The 16466-nt window shown below is 44.9% G+C and overlaps 1 protein-coding gene across 6 annotated transcripts in view; it reads right to left on the reverse strand.

The window, feature by feature from the left end:
* The window catches only part of PASD1 (PAS domain containing repressor 1), a 101115-nt gene that overhangs the window by 7232 nt on the left and 77417 nt on the right, over positions 1–16466 (reverse strand). For 5 of the 6 annotated variants that reach the window (XM_065077830.1, XM_065077827.1, XM_065077829.1 and 2 more), the window contains 10 exons: positions 15665–15783; positions 14715–14797; positions 10371–10477; positions 7463–7610; positions 5343–5424; positions 4076–4199; positions 3192–3301; positions 2617–2703; positions 1574–1732; positions 828–1025 (listed from right to left, as the gene is read on the reverse strand). In XM_065077830.1, coding sequence (XP_064933902.1) covers positions 828–1025; positions 1574–1732; positions 2617–2703; positions 3192–3301; positions 4076–4199; positions 5343–5424; positions 7463–7610; positions 10371–10477; positions 14715–14797; positions 15665–15783 — 1217 coding nt within the window. The remainder of the gene's footprint in view (positions 1–827; positions 1026–1573; positions 1733–2616; positions 2704–3191; positions 3302–4075; positions 4200–5342; positions 5425–7462; positions 7611–10370; positions 10478–14714; positions 14798–15664; positions 15784–16466) is intronic. The other variant, XM_065077831.1, reaches the window with a different exon arrangement.

The following is a 16466-nucleotide window of genomic DNA, read 5'->3' on the forward strand; positions in this document are numbered from 1 at the left end:
ACATAGATAACCACGTAAACTTTTGAAGCTCCTGAATAGAAGGCTAAAATAACTGCTTCCAGTATGCAGATGGGAAAAGGGGAAGGAACACTAGGATATTCTCCCTGAAAACAGCTGTAGGAACAGTCTATCCGTTCAGGACAACCAACATGTTTACGTTTCTTGCCCCTGCAAGGTGAGTGCTGGGATCCCCAGTTGCAGGAGCAGATGGTCTCTTGAGAAATCAGAGGAAAAGGGTAAGGGCACAAGGCTTAAGGGAGAAGAGACCAGCTTAAAAGGGGAGGAGGAGTGTAAATATGAAGTTCCTAAGGAAAATGTCTCATCCTTCCTTTAAAGCAGTATTTTTCCTCTTCTTTGCTTTTGGACACGTCAATTCTTTCCCAAGGAGCTGTGACCATCTATATTGTGGACTTAGGTGTAATGATGACAAACTTGTTTTTCAAAGCTGCCTTTGAAGACTTCTCAGGCAGAAGAAAATTAATCTTTTAAAATTATGCCTGCTTCCCCACGTTATGAAGTCACAACTCTCACTGGCTACGAACAAGCATCATGTTACAATCGCAAACAGAAGCAAATGAGAACCCAGATCTCCCACTAAGTTCCTCTCGGGTCACCAGGGCAGCTCCAGCCGTCTCCAGGGTTTAGTGCTTTTAGGCTACCTGACTTTTAGGGTTACAGCTGAACAACATTCACAACTGACTCTCAACACAAATTTCAGAATGCCAGCTACTCGGTAAAACCAGCACAGAGGAGATGCACAGAACCACAGGGAGGGGGGACACAGCAGACAAGAAAGCGGCTGATGAACACAAGGAAGGAGCAGTGACCTGGGTGGCCGTGCTGCAGGGGTCCCTGAGGAATTGGCACGGTGACGGCAGGCGGGTGCTGCAGAAGTGCTTCGTCCCCATCAGGCCTTGCTGTTGGGACTTCTTGGCTGTGGTCTGCCTGGGCGTTCCTGGCGGCCGCCGGGGGCTGGGGTGCTGCACGTTGTTAAAGACGACTGGGATCGGCTGCTGCATCAGCATCTTTAAATAAAAGAGACACGTGAGTTGTTGCAATGCATACGGTGGTTCTAGTGCCTGGGAGAAGCCACCTCCGGCTCTCAGGCTGTCTCTATCAACATATGTAACACTGCAGCAACAATATCTCTAAATCCAGGGGCAAAGTGAACCACAAATAATAGAAAATCAAATGTTAGCTTGCGTCCACATATTTATTCAGAGCCATCACCATTCCAGCTCCATTACACCTGTTGCATTTTGCAGGAAAGGCACTGGTCATTCAGCAGCACTAACCAGCTACCAAACCAATGAGCTTTTTGTGCAGGAGAATTTCAGATTATCTTGGGATTGTTTTTTTTCTAAATCACTAAAATTACTGATTCAGTACTTAAGCAGATACTGACGCCACTTATCTCTCAGGAAACGCTACTCCCACATCTGAGACCAAACTCCCAGTTTATCCAGAGTTCCTTTCTAAATGCTTTTGTTGCTGATGGTTTTGTTAGCGATCTGTGTGCTGAAAGGAAAAGCAAACGATTTGTGGGTCTGGGAAGCCTGGAGGCGGTGGGTACCTGCAGGTTGGAGTCCTGCACTAGCTGAAGCTGCTCCTTGATGACGTGGAGTTCTTCTTGCTGCGTCTTGATGTCAGCTTGCAGTATGCGTGTCCTTTCCTCCAGCTGCTCTTTCAGCTGGTGCATCATCCCCAGTTGGGTCGGGAAATGGTACACTGGCTGTGGAGAAAAGAGAACAAGATCACGGGGTAGGACCTGTCCTGCTACTCACATTCATAGTGATCCTGGCTTCAGAAGAATGACTGCTTTGCAGCTTTTGCCATAGAAAGTATGATGCTGGCAAAAAACCCCGTGGCAATTGCATATTCAACCAGAGCAGCAGCACAACAGGCTCATACTTAGTGCCTCACTCCAGATCTTGGTCTGTTAAACTTCTGCACAGTCTGTGCACAAGACTCCCCTGTCCCTTTAGTGTGATACCCTGCTGATTTCGGACAACATGCATTTTATGGCAGTCACTGCATGCAAACCCTTGCCACACCTCCAGTTGTGCTGCTAATTATATTTGCCAGATGCCAGGGCCAAGTTAGTTTGTAATCCCACTTTGGGATTACTTTTTCACACCCACATTGGCTGTCTTCAATTCCTGTATTATAGTCTGGATGTTTACTACACTGACCTCAAAAGTCTGTGAGGACAGGCCTCATAGTTATGGTTTATGACACCTACTTTTTGTTTGTTTGTTTTTTGTTCCCATGACATCCCCATCCTCTACCAGGGCAGTACAATTCTTCAGCATCATATCGGTCTCCAGCTAGTTGCTAGCAATTCAGTGATGAGCCTTCAGCAGCCCCCAATGGTTTTGACAAGCGTAAACCTCCTTCTAAGCGATTTCCTCGGGTGTCCTACCTGCTCTTGTCTCCTCGACGAAACAAGTGGTTGCAATAATTTGGTTGCAGGTAAATCTCAGTAACAACAATGGCATTGAAACCTTGCCCCACACAGCGACAGCCAGCAAGGAGGTAGGAGCAGTGAACTGAAGCCACCAAGTCTGCCCTGCTGACTGGCAATACCAGCGTGTTTAACAAAAATAAACCACGTACCATCACAGCGTGCTGAGAGGGGACTGCCGGCTGAGCCACGGGATGCTGGGGAAGGTGTTCACCAGGGGCTTGAGGAGCTGCTATGGCCTAGAAATGAAAACTTCGCTTTACTGCAGGTCCATAGCACCTCTAGTGCAGACTTGGTGCATTACTAGCTCATATTGGTGACGAACAAGTGCAGGGAATTAGATAACTCCACCTGGACATCTGAGGATGAGGCTGAAGGGAGAATTTAAGCTCTTGCACGCCCCCTGCTAATTGCAAATCCTCGATGTCAGCATCCATTTTTGGATAAATGCTATTTCACATGTACCAACCCCAAAAACAGGGGGCTCATGATGAGAGAAGGGGTTTGGCCTGGAGGAGCAATTGAATCCTGAAAGAAGACAGCAGAGGAGCCTACAGCAGCTCTTCACTGACTCTGCCAGCCAGCAGCCTTCCCCACAGCCACGGGAAGTCCCATCCCCAGCACACTCAGAGGAGGGAGATCCAGCCTCTCTGAGGGCGAGATCAAGGTTTGTCAAGCTCATTTCTTTATAGCATCTGAAAGGCTTTTGCTTGCCAGGACCACTGACCTGGGCACTTGCAGCCGATGCCAGCCGCAGGGCTGCCTTCTCCACCTGCCCCCCCGGCACTGACGGCCGTGTGGGAGTGCTGGCGTCCGTGTGTCGCATGGACGATGTGGCTGGAAAAGAGACAGTTTGCTGTGATACAGACCCGTGCCTGTGTTCCATGGCTAAGCCTGAACTCCATGTATGCAGATGAACATCAACCCTAATGCTGCCAAACCAGGTGCCCAGACTAACACTCTGTGGTCCCGCTGGCTCTTCCCCTGCCTCGCAGGGTTCCCTTCTGATGCTAATGCCCCGGTTCAGCTGTCCCTCCATGGGTGTCTCCAGACGAGCTTTCCCACTCTCTCCCTAGCACATGTTTCAAGAAAAGCCCCCTGAGTTGGCTCCTACCCATGGCCCTGCACAGGCACTGTGGTCACCTTGCTGCTGACCCCAGGGTGTGGGTGACATTCCCGGGAGCTGAGATGAAGCTTGCCAGCAAGGCAGGCAGCCTTCTGCACTCCTTCAGCAGGGGTTTATCATCGTGAGGGACCACACTACCCCATAATAAAAGTTTTGTCAGTGAGGTTTGGGACTCAACCAAATTGCTGCAGCTCAGTAAGTCACCTCCTGTCCCCTGAGCCACAACAAACCACCACAACCCTTAAACACAGGAAAGCTGCTCTCACCTTGGCAGTGAGCTAAGAGGGAGGAGGCAGCATAAGGCTGCAGCTCTGCTGCCGCACCACAACTTGTTACGGCACAGTACATCAGTCCTGGTGCTGAGCACCCCCCTCCCACCCTGACTCAGTCACTCCCAGCCAAACCCCAGTATTCTGGAGGCTGCTGTGCCCGCCAGCCCACTCCTCGCCCCCGTGCCAGGCTCCCCCAGCCATGCTGGCACCTACATGCAGAATCGGAGAGGGCGGTGTGCGAGGAGTGCCGGGAGCTGTGGGACGACAGCGACAGTCCCTCCCGGCTGGCGTCCTGGCTGCTGCCGCACTGCCCCACGTCCAGGTAGCTGCTGTGGCTCTGCAGGGAGGGAAGCACAAGCATGGGGACTGTCAGCAGGAGAGGACAGTGCTGGAAGGGACCTTCATCTCCCTGATGGCTTGTCTGCAAAGATGCCACCTGGCAGACAGTTTATGGCAAACAGCGCATAACTGTTGGGTAGTAGGAGAGTTTTTCACCAGCAGGACATGGGTGACTATGATGGCTGTGCCACCACCCTCCTTGTGCCTCCTAGGGTGATCCCCAGCTTCACACTCCCCTCCAGAAGATCAAGTAATGGGAGTGAATGCTCTGGCTCTCCTCCAGCTGCCTTACATCAACAGATGCAGCTTAAGGTCTGCAGAAAAATATCTCAGCTATCATGTGGAAAGGGCAAAAAGACATACAGGCGTGCTGTGGTGACAAGAGAAGCAGCTGGTTGCAAGACGGTCCTCACTCAAGCACAATGTGTCTCTGAGACAGCTTCCCCTACACATCCCATAAACTCTTCTATAAGATAACGTCTGAAGAGCAATGCGGCTAATGGAATGATAATTACACAACAATCCTCTTGAAATGACTTTGATTACTGGTCTTATTTGTAAACTACTGAGAGGAAGAAATGACCTTGTTGATTGGGCAGGTGCGTTGGCATGCCAGACTGATTCAAGCCATGGAAATTATTGCTCTTGTCACAATCCTACACTTGATGCGATCCAGCCCAATAGTGTAAACAGAGCTGAAAATCTAGAATGTTTTCACTTCCAATCTTCATCTGAGCATCAGTAATGAGCTGGCATTAACAAAGCAGGTACCACGTGGTACTGTCCTGCGCTTTACTAATGGTGACAGGTTCAGCAATCTTGGCTCCAGCTCTAATTATTGTGGTTCTGAGCTGAGATGTTTTAACCTGTTGTTTGAGTAACAGTCTCAGAAAGATAACAAAGACCAGAACAGCAGCAATGCAACTGCTGAATTTGCAGTTACATGCCTGAACTGAGATGGGCAGTTTAGAGCTATGCAGTGGAAGACTTCTCAGGGCCTGCCTCAGTCACAACCCAACTAAAGGCTTGGAAGGAGATGAGAGTGAAGGAGAAGAAAAAACAGATATTTTCCTAAGACTGGTAAGCGATTACTCAGTTTGGTTTAAACACCTACTCATGCAACTGTGAAGGGCCACGGTACCTTTAGAGAAGAGGATGCCAGTTCAATCGATGACTCTTCAAGGCCAAGATCTCGCCTTCTTTCAGCTCGAACTTCTGCATAACTAAAAAGAAAAAGAAAATAAAATTAAATCCAGTTTTTCAGCCTGGATGTTGTTTACTGCATAGTTACACATCCCTATGGAGTTTTCATGCTGAGTCATAAGTTTTGCACAGCACACACACACACTCTCACATTGAAGTTGCTTCGAGGAACGTAATCATCCAGCCTTGAAATACACGAATAACTAAATATCCACAGATTAGACACAACAGGGCAGTGTACCAGTCCCACTGCACCCAGGACTGCAGAAACTACATGATTAATTGCACTAATCATTTCAAGCACAAATGTAGACACTCCTTTGAAAATTTTGGCCCTGGATGCCTTCAAGCAAAACTAATTTAGAAGCAAAGTGCACTTGGTTACTGAAGACAAAATGGGTATCTTTGTCCTCAGTACAATTTTGCTAATAAAGGAGATTCCTACTTTCCATAATCAGGCAGAAAAACCGTCCTACAGCTTCTGTGCATGTAAAATGCCACAGCAAATGAACACTCATTTTCTAACCTGCTGATGGTCAAGGATCAGTTTTTTTGCATGTCATATGGTAGCTGAGCGGGAACGAAGGCAGCGCCTTGGCAAGGTCAGATCTCTCTGAGGGTGCACACAGTGCCGTGCAGCTGCCACAGCAGCCTTAACATCCTCACGCTGGTGGAAGCTCCGAATACGAGCTGACGGCTGCGCAGCTGCAATGCGAGGTGCAGGAATCCCCGGGAATGTGTGTCTAAAAGTGTATATTTGCTTTCCTTACTATTTTTTCTCTTAAATAATAAAATACTTACAGGAAGCAATGCCACATGATTCACCATTGGGATAAATTGGAGAGGATGTTTTAAAGACTTTCTGAGTGTAGATCATGGGCACTGAAAGATGCCAGAATTTAGGGTGCTGAAATATTAATGAGTGATAAGCTTTGTGGGAGGCAAGAGAAGTCACCAAACTAAACTCACTTATTGTAGGCAATGAATTTTCCTGAAATCACATTCTAAATTATGCGTTTCAATAATACATTCTAAACCTTATTGTGTAAACAGAATTCAATTTCAAAATCTGTTTACGACTATGTCACTAGGTTTCAGAGGCACTGGAAGCAGAAAGAGCAAAGAAGTTCATGCACAATAAATTCAGAGCCTAAAGTGAAGCTGAACTCCCTGAAGGACAGCAGAAGCAACATAACTCAGAAGCAATCCCTCTAACATTTGCTTACAATAATACTTGACATGTACTGTATATTGGCACTCACAGCTCTAATCACTTACACCTGTTCTGTGGTGTAAGGTGTTCTCAGTCTGTCTCTCAGAACATCCCAGTTTACTGGTGTTCGTTCTTCCAGATGTTTGACAAGAAAAAAAGAGGACCAGAAAAAAATTCACAAATTGATTCCTGACAGCAAAGAAAGATGCAGGGAACAATACGTTTACCCGAGTTAACAGAGCAAACCAGTATGTCACTATTTTTCAAGTCCTTCGGTAAATACATTCTCAGTCTTAACAAAGTCTGTTTTGAGGTGACAGTGGTCATCAGCAGATTCCCCCCAGAGGTGTGGATCACAGAGCATCCCAGCCGCGCTGCCTTCCAGCTCGGGATTGCACGGAGCACCAGCAGCTTCCCACTAGGTGGGGATCCTGGGCTGAATTTCAGCTGAGGAACAAGGCCAGCAGGACAGCAGCGAACTGCAGGTCATAAATACTTAAAGCTCTGATCAAAAGGTTTTGTAGGAAATGTATGATCCCATTCACACCCGTAAATCCATCTGATTCTTAATAGCTTTAATTCTTCCTAGGGCCACGGCATCGCTAGGGATAAAAGGGGAATGTAACACACTGATAGACTCGGCCAATAGCGGCAAAAGAAGAGAGTAATGAAAATACATTATGCTTTTCCCTATGCTCCCTGTCATAATAGTGTTATACAATCACATACAATCTTAGCTTGTCAATACACAGAGCAAATATTTGGCTAACACAACACAGGACTAGAAAAAATAATGGATGAGCACATGGGACACACATTGTGAAGTACTTGGTGCTTGCTCCTACCTAACTACCAGGTGCGTGCAAACGATGAACTCGGGTTTGGAATTCCACTGGTGGTAGGTGATGTAGTAGTGTGTCTGTAGCCATATCCACTGCTGGCCTTTGGTCAGGAACCGATAGTAACAGGACTTTCCTTTTCCAAACTGCATTACTGTCAAACCAAAAATAAAGCAATTTAGAGCAAACAGAAATTTCATGGTACAAAGGCAATTAGAAAAAACACTCAGCCCCATACCCTCCCTGCAGTCTGCTACTGCACTAAAATGGGTCTCGTGGCTTTATAAACATGACAGATGATACATAACCATGCACTGAGCTTTTATTTGGATTCTTTTCTGCCACGGATATTCAAGACTACACTTCACTATTTTGAGATTGTTCTTATAACTAATAATTGGCATAAGTAATAATTTGCATAACTACATAACTAGCTGTATTTTTATTTGTGGGCTCCTCTGAAATAAGCATAAATAATATTAACATAAAAAAGTATTGGCCTTTCACAGGTACATGAAAATGAATTTCAAAGACTGGGGACTTGAAGTCAGGATCCTAATGGCACAAAACAATAAGATAGTGGAGTTTTAGCACTTTAACTGAGAGTTTTCTTCTGAGAGATGACCCAAATACAACAGACCTGGTACATATTATCAGGGTATGTCCAGAAAAATTTCAAGTGGTGTTACTGGAAAATAAAGAGAGGAACTACATTAAATAACCACATTAATTGTTCCCAGAGTACTGGGAGTACAAAATGAAACACGCTCCCTTAAAACAGCCATACTTAACGCAAAGTAAAATATTAACATGGTCTTAGCAAACCCATATAATTTCACAGTAGGCAAGATGCCTGCCCAGAGTGGTCAACCTGATGAATGGGAACTTATCAAGCCACACTAACCCAAGTATTTTTAGTCTCCTGCACACCTCTATGCTAAATACCAGGACTAACTTCTTCAGTGATCCCATTAACAGTGATGGCCTTTACTTAGCGAAGGTCTTCTGGCTAACAGGCCATGCTGGGGGTCACTCAGCTCCTAGCGTTGGCAGAGATTTCCTAAAGCAACTTCTGTAAGTCACTTTTGCAGCACCTTACTTTGTCAACCTGCACAGTAAGATTAAAGAATTGTTTCCTTCAAGTGTGTTGTGCAAATGCTCTTTTTATATGTAAGAGTAAATCCATGGCTAGTAGAGATGTAGGACATAGATCACTAAACAGATTCTCTGCTGAGTGATTTGACACCACTCTCAGTATAGTCAGTGTTTCCATCAAACTGCATGCACATATTACCAAAAGGACATAATCTGGTTAAGTAGCTCACTTCTCTCTGAGTCATCTTTTAAACAAACAGCACTAAAAAGTACTATATTCGAGAGCAACTCAAATATTCCTTTAATATTCCCATCTACATGCTTGCTACACTTGACACAGCTTGTGTGTAGCCCCTTTCACAGCTTCCTTTGTGTGCTCAGCCAGGCAGCCCACGTCCCTGCCGCCTGTTTGGCACCAGCGCTTTGCCTTGACAGGGCAGAAAAGCCGGCAGAGAAGTGGAGTGGGGAAACTTGACATTCAGTGAAGAAGCCATTTTCTCCATTATCTACTAGGTCCTTAAGCATCTCATCCGTGTAGGTGGCAGAGGGTAAGTGGTAGAGATGGGGGTGGTTTGTATGTCAGAGATGAAGCAGCTTGTCCAGCTCCATTGTGCTGGGGGCTGTGGAGTTTCTTGGTGTCCCTGCATCACACTGCTCTGCATCTCAGAGCAATTACAGCATCCCACTGTCTCTGTTCTCTGGGGTGTCCTTATTTCCTTTTGAGAAAACACTTCCCTTACAAATGGACAGAGCAGAGAGGGAAACAGACAGAGAGTTTGCCCAACAGGAAACTCATACATAATATTTATTGGCAAAATATTCGATTACCTAGATGCATTTTACAAAGTGGGTAGCTACTTATCATCAGAGTACTTGGCAATGCAAACCAGCTGGAGGACAGACCTAATTCTGGCTCAATATCTCAGTCTGAAGTCCATGTAATAAAATGGAAAAATACAGTCTCAGGGATAAAGCATTTCACATGCTCATCTGGTAGGGAAAGCATACTGATTACCAGCAGACCCTGTCTGCTGCCACCTTTTGCCCTTCCTCAGATCATCGCCAGCCTTCAGCAGGACATGGTGCTTCAGCAGCCGGCTGCACTGCCGCAGTGCTTGGGCTAAGTGCTCCTTCTGGCCTGGCTCCTCCTGGGCTCTTGCAGGTCACAGTCACCTTGCATGAAGATGAACTTCATGGATATTCCCTGATGTTCACACATCAGCCCAAACTGGACTTTTCTGCTTTACTTTCAGGCTGACCAAAAATGCGCCATCTTCACCCGCAGGGAATCCGTATTCAGTACTTTTGTATTTTAAAAAGGGTCTGAATCTCCAGAAGCATTTTACTAACAGTGAGCTTCACAACATCTAATGGCACAGGAAGGTGATCCAAGTGCTGCTTTTGGAAGGCATTTTGGTGAGCTGAGCCTCCTGGCTGACTCCAGAGCCCTGGGGACCAGCAAGAATCCATGACCTGTGACAACCAACAGAACTACCAGGGTTTGGGGCTATCTAACAAACTGGGGGCAGAGGGTGTAAAGTTCTGACTTCCCATCTATTAATCTTATTTCAGTCTCCTCAGACAACCTGTGCTCAAACATGGTATCTGTCAGTTTGGGAAAACTGCACAAATAGTTCCTGATCTGAGTGAATTCTGCAAGGATTCAGCCTCCCAGGTAAGTGTCAGCTATGACAGTCTGTCATGGGAAAAGAGAATTCCCTTGTGCTCCAGACAAAGATGCCTGTTGCGACGACAGTAAAAGGTTTTGCATGAGTGACAAGATCAAAGACAGGCATGCAGCAGAGGGAGAGGAACTTACAGTGTTCATGGCACCTAGCAAGAAGCTCCAGGTCATCTGCGTGGTAATAATCATACCCTGACGTTCCTAGAACCTCAAAGGGTAAATATCCTATAATAGGCGGAGCCCTGGAAGGGAAGCAAAGGGCAGGGAGTGAGCACAAAAATCTGACAATTTGACATCCTGGCAGACACGCTGTGATCCTAATGACCAAAACCATCTTCTGTATTCACTTGGCAGGGAAATCAGGAGTGGGTTTTCATATACACAATGATGTCTTTTCATATACAAGCAGAAAAACAAAAACCAAAACACCAGTGAGGCAGTGAGGGAGAGGTAAAAATTGAGAAAATGAAAAGGTGTATGTTTACTGTTTCATAGCCTATTCATTATGTGGGTGTAGAGAAAGGCATGTACGTACGCAAGTGACTCAATTCTTTAAGCACGCTTGTGAGACACACAGCTTGAGAAACACTACGGCTGTTCGTGTGCATAATAACTTGGAGCTTGTGTAAAATTATCCAGTAGGTTGAATGTAAATGTCATCTGGGTAGTAACTGTAGAAGGAAAAGTGGGGAAGCTGCAATGTGTGCCAGGACCAGCTTGGATAAATGAAGAAGTAGTTGTCCCTATGGAAAAGTTTGGGAAATTTTCACCTGGAAAAGTATGTCTGTGCTGGTAGTAAAGATAAGAATAGGCATGGGGCTGATTTTAAAGACTGTTATTTCAACGGCAGGTAGATAAAGAATCGAGGAAACATTTAGACGGGCACATTGCAATGACTTACCTGACTATTCTGCTGCCAATGCTAGATTTTTCATTTTCTAGGCAAATTACGAGATTTTTTTTAAGCAGGTGTCCTAAAAATACTGAGCTTGCCTTCACCAGAGCCTGCTAGCTTATGATTATGAAACAACACTGAAATGCGAGGAGAAAACCACTATTTTTGCCACTACTGCCTAGATCACATGCCATCTTCTGTCCCCTAGCGCTCAAGTACACCCCTGCTTGCACCAATTCAATCATCACATGTCCTCAGTGAGGCAGGATTTGTGCTAATTTGGTTTCATCTGTTTGTTTTGGCTGCTGGATGTGCTGACAGCATGAGGCTCACCTGCCAAGTTCTGCCTGTTCCTCAGGAATAAGGTGGTGATGTGTTAGCAAAACGGTTAACAGTTCAAAACCAGGGCAGTCTGAAGGTGTCACTGCCTATCAAACATGTCTCTCCCGCTGCCTTTCTCTTGGTTTGTCAAGCGACTCTGTTAAGGAAGGCTGAATGCCATAAAGTGGCCAAGAATATGAGAAAAAAATTATTTAAGTGTAAGTACATCTGGGTTTGGATGGATTGATCCTGAGTTTTCTGGATATTAATGTAGGAAGATCTCCTGTCCTGGCTGAGGCTCCACATTTGTACTCTTGAGAGACATAGAAGGCACAAATTTTTCAAGTAAAGAGAGTCCAGACAGGTCTATAAGCTCTCTGTTCCCCACAGCTATGGGTAGTCTGGCACCAAATTGGAAAGAGGGGAAAAGGAAGCAGAGCCAGGGATCCGATCAACAGCAGCCCCAGGAGGATCGAGGTCTTAGCAGGAGCTCCCAAGCCCCAGCACAAGGCATTGGCTGGAAGAGCCAGTCCTCCGCACTCTCTGATGGCAAATCTCTTAAAACACAGTGGTCTCCATCACAACACAGCTTTATTTATTCAGTTATCGTTTCATAGAGCACTGTGTTCCTTTTCCTCATGTGACCCAGATTTCTGCTAATGCTGATAATACATGTATTTATTAAAGTGTCCTTCCTTGCTGCCTCTTTGGCAGAACGTGCCAGTGTCTCTCTTACCTTTAATGACATGCTTATATTCAAGACAATAATGTCTTTCAGATGCACATCAGATAAACATTTAAGCTGATCAGGAAAGCATTATGCTTTCCAGACTTTTGCCAGCATTCTTTAAATGAGAAAGCAACCACAAAATGCTCCTCATCTGTCATTTGACAAGGAGCTGCCTTGTTTGTGAACAGTTTAGAAGTGTCTTGTTAGCTTAAGTTCCAGCCTTGAGGCCTGCAACTCACTGTGCAAATGGTCATGCACGATGTTCAGAGAACCTTTTGAGTGCAGTCCTTTAATAAACGATGGGAAAATAAGGAGAGGACCACAGTGCAGAAGAGAAAGAGACCATTATCAAAGCTGACAGATTTTCTTCCTCTACACCTATTTTCATGTAAAGCCAGAATAAAGATTTTTCCTGTTTTTCTAATGTTTATCCAGATCTATGGAGTGCTTTCTGCATAATCTATCTTTACTCCCATTTATGTTGTCATGATAGCAAAGGTCCTGATTTCAACTCATGCTGGGTATCCTTTGCCCCTGCTGATGGCACACCTCAGTGTCAGGCGGCGTGAGTTGACACAAATAAGCAAGAAATAGCAAAATACCCAACACCATTTCACAGGGTCCTGTGGAGTGTACTGGCGAGAGGTTTGAACTGGGATTAAATGAGACAACCCACATGATCCTCCATTCATTCTTCAGTCTGGGCTCACTGCTCACACCTGGGGCTGTCACAAACTCTGCCTCAGCATCTGCATCAGCTTAACTTACTCTCTGTAACAATGGTTTCCTCACTGGAGATATCAGTGGAACCAGAGTGGCTGCAAGCAGCCAGCACAGAGATTCCTCTCTGAGTCATAACCCAGAGTCATCTAAAGACTCTTTGATAGGTTTCAAAGCAGCTCCTGCTCGCCTTATTCACAGGAGCTGCTGGGTGTTGTGGTTTAACCCGGCAGGCAGCTCGACACCACACACAGCTGTTCTCTCACTCTCCCCCGCCCTGCTGAGACAGGGGGGAGAATCAGGAGGTAAAAAAAAAGGTAAACCTCGTGGGTTAAAGGCAGTTTAATAGGACATAAAGGGAAAATAATAATAATATATAAAAGAAGTGATGCACAACGCAATTGCTCACCACTCATCAAACTAATACCCAGCCAGCTCCCAAGCAGCAATCACCTGGCTATCTTTTCCCTACTTCATATACAGAGCATGACATTGTATGGTGTGGAATATCTCTTTGGTCAGCTGGGGTCAGCTGTCCTTGCTGTGTCCCCTCCCAAGTTCCTCTGCATCTCCAGCCTCCTTGCTGAAAGTCCTTGACTTGGTCTAAATGTTACTTGGCAACAACCAAAAATGAGTGCATTATCAACATTATTCTCATATTAAATCCAAAACATGACACTATACCGGCTACTAAGAAGAAAATTAACTCTACCCTAGCCAAAAGCAGGACACTGGGACACAGCGCTTCGGAAAAACAGCTCATTTCATCAAACAGTGAAACAGGGCTTAGAGCTCTTTTACAGATCTTAATATTAATCACCTAATTCTGGAAATGTGCATTACTGGACAGGCTAGCTAAAGTCTAACAAAGTCACTCCAGCAAGATCTTGACAACATGAATAACAAGCCAACTGTCTCAAACCACACAGCATTAACTGCGGAGCTGTCGCAGGGTCAGATCCTCCATGTTTCGAGGTTTGATGTGTGAGGTACACACCTCATTTACCATATAAATGCAAGTTATTATTTGTTTATAGTAGTTCTCTCTCTTTCTTAATCTAACTGTGCAGATGATATTTAGGTTTTTTCCTCCCAAATATTTTTTCCCTACAGCCTTATTTACTAGTCTTCTATTTCTAGAAATGAAATTAGTACCTTTACAAAGCTTGCAAAGGAAGGGATAATGGAAAGGGTAGGATTTTGCAATGCGTTTATGCTTACATGTCAAATACAGAGAAGTGAGTGAACAAAACCCTCCAGCTTCTTTTGAAGAAAATTAATCCTATAATAATCAGCTTAATAAAGTGGTTCCAGTCTGTTTCATTCACCAAGTTGAATCCTAGTCCACCATATGCATTGTAAAAACCAAATCTACAATTAAATCATCTAACCCATGCCTTTTGATTTTATTTCTGTAAATTCCATAATTTCTCAAGGCGAAAATCAAAAGTTTATGGACACTGTAAAAGATTTAGAAGGTTTCCTGAAAGTTGTAGGTGGAAAACAGAGGAACTAAACCAATACAGGGAATAGGACCCACACTGCTCAGTTTTAAAGACTTAATATCTTGGTGAAGTTAGACATTTTTCTAGATATTTTCCCACCATTTAATATGGTTTCTTACCTGCCTAAAATATGAAAGGGAGCAAAGCATTTAAAGATGCCTAATAAGTAAGTTCAGAGTATTATTACTTATTCAGTTGCATTTAATTAGAGCTATTCTGCTCGGTCTGTCAGGTAATAGCTACACAAAGTTTTCTGTTTTAAAACTACTTTTTGTTTATTCTTCAGTGACTAAAACCAAATCTCTTACCTGTGGTCCAAGAATAAAAACTTCCATTCCAAACTATGCCTCGATGTAAATTCTTCACATGGCTCTTCAACATTGCAGAGCTCCTGCAAAACGGTTGGCACATTCAGACATTTAATTCCCTGAAATGCCAAAAGGAGCCCTCTAACAAGACTAAGGATTCATATTCTTGGTATAAAAAAACCCAGCAAAATACAGGACTTTTTAAAGCATTTGACTTATTTTCTCTAAGGAGTGTATAAGCCTAGTTTTATAGATACATAAACTGATGAAAAGTGGCTGAATATTTACCCTGGGCTGAATTTCAGAGCTAGGATACATAGTCCAAGGGACTCATCTTGCAGTCTGTGGGCAAAAGTCCTCAGCTTTTTGTAAATATGGGTATCTGAAGATGGAGGACAGCACCAGGTCCAGCCTCAAACCCAGCTGGCTAATGTCTTCTTGAGCAAGAAGCACCTGTAGTCGTTATTCCCATCCTCGCTGCATTCCGCTACAGAACACTTACAGACAAGCGGAAAGAGTCCACAGAACACGGTGCTCACAGCGTTTCAAGACACAAGTGGACTTCTTACACAAAGGAGATGTATTTCTATAAAGTCTGCAACTTTTCAAGCAGTTTAGCTGGTCACTTTGTGTTGGCACTTCCTGGGCTGACTGCTCCGGGACACCGCACCACACCACCACCTCTTCTCAAACGTAATTCCCGCTTTACCTCGTTGTTCCAAAATACACACTTAATGTCATCTTCTGGCCCAAACCACAGTGGTGTCCCCTCTCATTTACCAACCCTTTGCACAAACAGTCTGTGCTGCTGAGCTCCCTCCTCAAGAGGCCCCTGCAACACGGCTCCCACCCGAGAGCCGAGCACACGGCTCGTGGTACCAGCAGCAGCTCTGCTGCTGAGCACTGACCATCCCTGCGCAAAAGGGACAATGGAGTCGAAGAGCTCTCACCTTTAAGAACTGCGGGGTGACGAGACGAACAGTTGCTACGAGGCAAACCTGCTCCTCCGTGGCTGACCTGAAAGCTCGTGCAATAGCTGACTCAAAGCCATTACAGGAGGGTGTAGGCACTAGACACAACGAGACAATTTATTTAAGAAGAAGAGGAAGGAGAGCTTTCTTTTCATGTTAAGACAGGTACAATGACTGATGAAACCCAAGCAACAAACCCGTCCTACTCATAAGGTGATGCCACACTGATGCGTGCTGATGTTATTGAAATCATGACCCTTTAGGCTCTGAGTTACACAGTTGTAACCACCTACTGGCTTGCAGGGAAGCTTCATAACAACTCTGAGCAGCTCGCAGTGTGCAGCTACAGTCTCCTTGTCAGCCTTTCTCCAGCTCAACATTTGCAAGATTCAAGATTTTACAGGTTTCTCAAACTATTTAATATTTTAGAAGCCATTTGATTGCTACAAGTGAGGCAGAGTAGCATATTTTACTGGTTATTTGAATAAGTATGATCCTATGATTCTATGAAGTAGGCTGCTTTACAATTGGCAGTGGGTCAAATGGAGGTGGGATCAGTCTGGCATCACTTCCTTAAGCACAGAATGCAGAAGATTGCACTTTTCTGACCAACTGACTCCCCACCACTTTTATAGGAAAAATATCTTCAATATATGCAGAGCTCATTCCATCCCTGCTGATTATGGGGCATTTTCAGCAGAAACAAGGCCGTTAGAAGGCTACAAATCACCACACAAATTAAAGGAAAGAGGTAGAGAGGTAAAGGCAGGTTGGAGCGGTA

This window comes from Columba livia, chromosome 12, assembly GCF_036013475.1.
Source record: "Columba livia isolate bColLiv1 breed racing homer chromosome 12, bColLiv1.pat.W.v2, whole genome shotgun sequence".
NCBI classification, from domain to species: domain Eukaryota; kingdom Metazoa; phylum Chordata; class Aves; order Columbiformes; family Columbidae; genus Columba; species Columba livia.